Consider the following 4533-nt stretch of genomic DNA (forward strand, 5'->3'; position numbering starts at 1 on the left):
ATTAAATAACAAGGGTTAACATTTAAGTAGTCCCTCATCAAATTCAATCATTTGGATAGGTTGACAAGAGAAGCAACCTATATCATAAACCACCGTGCATAATCATCATTCATCATTGGCCTCAAAGCCAGTAGATTAATATTTTTAATACCCGAGATTGGAAGGCAGAACATGGAAAAGATCCCGGGAATCAAACGCCTCTCATCATCCCATGTTCTGAAAGCTGAATTAATCTGTCGTTAATGCTTATTTGTCCAAAAAAAAAAAGTATATATGACAAAAAATGGTTCTAACTAGTTATTTATTATCGTCTATCGACGGGGTTCTTACGCCAAAAAATGGGGAGGGGGGAGAGAGAGTATTGAACCTGAACTCGCACGATAGCACTTTACACTACCCAGATTTGCAAACATTATTCCTCGCGTCCTTACTTTATTATCTTGTGGGCAAAGCATCATTCTTTTTCTTCTTTTTTACCATAAAGTAGCTGTTAACAATATGCCTTTTAAGAACAAACAGAATAAAAACTTAATTATAGGTTCGTTTGGTAGGAAGAGCAAGCCAGTGTATGGGAATTCAGGGAGAAGTTATTTTTCTCTCTGGTTTTTGAGAGTTTTTCAGGTACGTTATATGTGCAATACTTTACCCGGACCCAAACTTTCAGTTTCAGATTATGACCCCGATTATAAAGAACCACACACTCACTATATCACAAGCAGTTAATAATAAATAATTTAGAGCACAAATGCCTTGGAGAGGCAAACACAGCAAGTGTATCTGAACATGAGAAAAAAATCAAATCAGGGGACTGGCAGATCCCTAAAAGAATAATAATAATTCTCGTAAAAAGACCTCCAACAAGTCTAGCGGCCCAAAGCTCTACATGGAAATTACTAAGTGGTAACAAGGATTGCCTCAACAAATTTCTGTCCTCTGTATAAATTTGCGACAGGCATGGGCCGCTAACGTAATCAGGGGAAAAAATTAACGTATATGCAAAATGAACCTTTATAATGCATGTAGAGTCGAGTTGATTGGCAAGAACAAGCTAACAGAATACCCACATATCTGGGGCAACGCGATAGTGCACCATGCTAACTTGAAACTGGCTTTGCCATAACTTTTTTGATAGCTTCAGCATATGTCCTGTGCTGATAGGTGAGGGTTGATTCAAGCAAGTCCCAAAGCGAGGTCTTGGGGTTCCAGCCTGAGAGAGGAGGCAACACCCCATTAACAGAGGGATGGCAACTTCGTAAAATTGAAAGGCCTAATAAGGTGAAGAAACGAGAAACCTACCAAGCTGTTTGTTGATTATGGTCATGTCAGGAATTCTCTTGTCACTATCATCATATCCCTCACCATAGAATTCTTTAGAGCTCACATCAATTGTAGGTTTTTCCAAGGGCGGTTCTCCACTCACATTTGAGTAAACCTGCAGAATCCAAGAACAATAATTCTTGATCCACACAAAAAAGAAGCTCACATCCAATAGCAGAGAATGAAAAAGTCAAATCCAATCCCTTCACCTGAGTCATGATCTCGGCAAGCTGCCTGACTGTAACCTCATTGTTTGGGTTACCCACATTAAATATGTGCCCATTGGCCCTCGCAGGATTTTCCTATTAAAAGGTTATCAGGTTCAGTGGGCCAGCCAAAGGCAAAAATAGTTTTAGAGACATGCTTCAACAATCGCAATTTGTACTTTGCTAAGGAAAACTACATTAATGACCAAATAAGAGAACGTACAATCATCAATAAGACAGCCTCAATAGCATCTTTGATGTAAACAAAAGTTCTCTGGGATTGACCACCATCCACAAGTTTGAGGGGCTCCCGTCGTAGAAGACACTGCAGAAAAGGAATAAAAATAACTTTAGAATGAGTAATCAAAAACTCAGAAGTTAAGGTAAAATAAGCATTGTCAAATAAGTCTAAAATGAGACTGACATTGCTAAAGCAAGCAAGAACCCTTGGAACACCCTCACTCGGACCATCAATACCAGGAATGAAATCCATTCGAGGTCCAATCCAGTTAAAAGGCCTCACTATGGTGAACTCTAGGCCATTCTCAGCGCCCTCAGCTGTAATAATGACGTATCAGTTAGGCAAACCAATATTTGAAAAATTAAAAACTTCTGACAGTAAATTAAAAATAAAAATCAACTCACCATAAATTAACCTCTCGATCAATTGCTTTGCACAAGCATAAGACCATCTCTGCTTCTCAACTGAACCAAATATGCATGGAGATTCATCTTCTTTAAGAACATAATATGATGGATCCTTCACCATAAGAAGTGATATTTCTCAGCTCATGACAAGAAGCAAGCAAAGAAAGAAAGTTAGGATGACAAGTGCACACCCTCAATTTTACCCCCAACTCAACCAAGAAAAAACATCCTCTTCCAATTCAATACCACCGAAGCACTCCTTTGCACTCAAAAGAAATAGAAGCAAAAAAAGAAATTGAGACAGAGCCAGACACGACAGTTAATTGAACAAGTCCATCATTTCTAAAATACCTCATGAAATATACCAAACTGAACTGAATGTGGTTAAGTGACTACTAGTCCCTAAACGCTACTTCCTCTGGTCCTAAATGTAGGAGATAGTTGAGGGGTTTGATTTAGATGATTTAGCTCTAAATGTAAGATCTCAATTCCTTTATCTCCCATATTTATTATATTTTCTCAAACTACTCCTATTGATTGCACAGTAGTTTGCTTGCAGTGTAAATAATTTCAAGGAGGATTATTTTAGAAAAATCAACACACATTTTTTACAAATAAATAATTTAACTAATATTCTTAATTTGCGTAAATTAGTTATACAGCTCTAACATTTACATTTAAGACCAAAGGGTGTATAAATTAAAAAGGCTCGACGCAATGGTAATGTTTAGTAACTCAACATCGTCCCAGAGTCAACCAAAGTTATATTCGAGCTTGTTCAGAGCATCAGTCCACACATTGAAATGTCTTTATTTGTTTAATATCACCGCTACCATTGACAACCCAAAGGAGCATTACGCCCCGGCAATACATCATTGGTGATTAATTTCCCACTCAACCGTACCTTTGCCTCACTGATGCACCACGCCACTTTACTTTAAAAGCCACAACCCATGGACATGTAAAAATAAAAACCAAGAACAGACAGCTTCGCTCGCTCAGAACATCTCCGGATGATAAGAAAGGCTAGGGACAGAAAATATATTTAATGGATTTTAATCAAACAGGCTCCCGCTTAATCCCCTTAGCTAGGATAGGACTACCACCGACAGATTCCAAGTAACAGGATACATGCGATCGAACAGTTCAAATTATACAAAATGTGCAACTATCATTCATATTGCACAGATCTGAAATAGCTTCAAACACGAGGGGAATTCGGAAAATGAAAGCTCACCTTACGAAGAGGGCTATCTTTTGGGAGAAAGCTTCCAATCGTTTTCCCATACACTTCACAGGTAGAGAAATGAATGAGACGCTTGTTATTTTCCGAACAGTACTTCACCTGAAAGTCATACAGATCCCGTCCCCATCAAAAGACACATCCATTTCAATAAACTTTCCATCTCACCAAAGTAACAAGCAAAAAAGATTCGTCGGTGGGCGGTAGAATAACAATGAGGGAAACGTCGAGGTAAAGAATGCTTACCACGGGAAGCGCATCAATGAAGTTGCTGTAAATAGTGTCCAATGGACGGGTGTTATAATCCGCGGGAGTACAAATTGCAGCCAGATTTATAGTCTACAAAGAAAGAATCCCACAATTCAAGTACACATCCAAGAAAGCCGATCAAATGACTAGATGAGAGGATAAGGAAGAGTACCAGATCTGCCATCTTGATGAGGCCCTCGAGCCTAGAATCATGTTTGATGTTGAGGCGGTGGAACTGGATGCGCCCAGCCCAAGGGAGCGTGGCAGGCTCCAAGAGGTGCTTGATTTTGTCGTTGTAGACATCTAATGCGAGGACCTTGTGGGGTGTCTCAGCCATGAGCTTCTCGCAAAGGTGGGACCCAATGAACCCACCGGCACCGATCATGCAAATTGTGATTGGCTTTATAGGGTTGCCATCGAGATCTGCCCTCGCAGCCGAAGCCATTGCCTTCAATTCAAGAGTGGGCGCTGCTTCTTCGTGTGGTGAGAGTAAATGAAAAGAACAAGGCGATTAAGGCTAACGTAAGCGGAGGAGAACCGCCGCAATGCAGCGAGAGGATGGTGGCGAAGAAAGACTTTCGGAAGGGAACAAAGATGGAACGGAGAATGGGGTCAAGCATCCATTTATATAAAGCAAGATCGAAAGAAGAGGCAAGCAGATGTTTCCCTGAGCCTCACTGGGGGCATAGGTTCCAAACCACGCGCGAGTAATTGACTTGTTGCTACTCGCTATGATTGCCTCCCACGTGCCATGTTGACATGGCTTTTGCATTAACAAATTATATAATCTCTCCCTTTAAAAATATAAAATATTTATAATTAAATTTTATTTTTAATAAAATAATTATTTATTTTTAAATTAACTTTATA

At 39.6% G+C, this 4533-nt stretch overlaps 1 protein-coding gene across 1 annotated transcript; it reads right to left on the reverse strand.

Annotated features, from left to right (window-relative positions):
- Positions 1-707: 707 nt before the first annotated feature.
- On the reverse strand, positions 708-4269 carry LOC129315787 (UDP-D-apiose/UDP-D-xylose synthase 2-like). The gene is made up of 9 exons (XM_054959836.1): positions 3836-4269; positions 3661-3753; positions 3409-3516; positions 2169-2283; positions 1948-2081; positions 1747-1848; positions 1527-1619; positions 1297-1432; positions 708-1207 (listed from the first exon to the last, which is right to left on the reverse strand). The coding sequence occupies exons 1-9, from the start codon at positions 4106-4108 to the stop codon at positions 1095-1097; spliced, it is 1167 nt and encodes a 388-aa protein (XP_054815811.1). The 5' UTR covers positions 4109-4269; the 3' UTR covers positions 708-1094.
- Between the last annotated feature and the right edge of the window lie 264 nt (positions 4270-4533).

This window comes from Prosopis cineraria, unplaced genomic scaffold (assembly GCF_029017545.1).
Source record: "Prosopis cineraria cultivar Desert tree isolate PC_DT_omini unplaced genomic scaffold, ASM2901754v1 PC7, whole genome shotgun sequence".
In the NCBI taxonomy this organism is placed as follows: Eukaryota; Viridiplantae; Streptophyta; class Magnoliopsida; order Fabales; family Fabaceae; genus Prosopis; species Prosopis cineraria.

What these genes read in the sequence shown, in the direction of transcription:
- LOC129315787 (XM_054959836.1), bottom strand. Translation starts at nt 4,108, where the DNA reads ATGGCTTCGGCTGCGAGGGCAGATCTCGATGGCAACCCTATAAAGCCA. An exon ending in TCATTGATGCGCTTCCCGTG is followed by an intron (nt 3,517 to 3,660) that starts GTAAGCATTCTT and finishes TATGACTTTCAG; the next exon opens with GTGAAGTACTGTTCGGAAAA. An exon ending in AAGATAGCCCTCTTCGTAAG is followed by an intron (nt 2,284 to 3,408) that starts GTGAGCTTTCAT and finishes CTTATGGTGAAG; the next exon opens with GATCCATCATATTATGTTCT.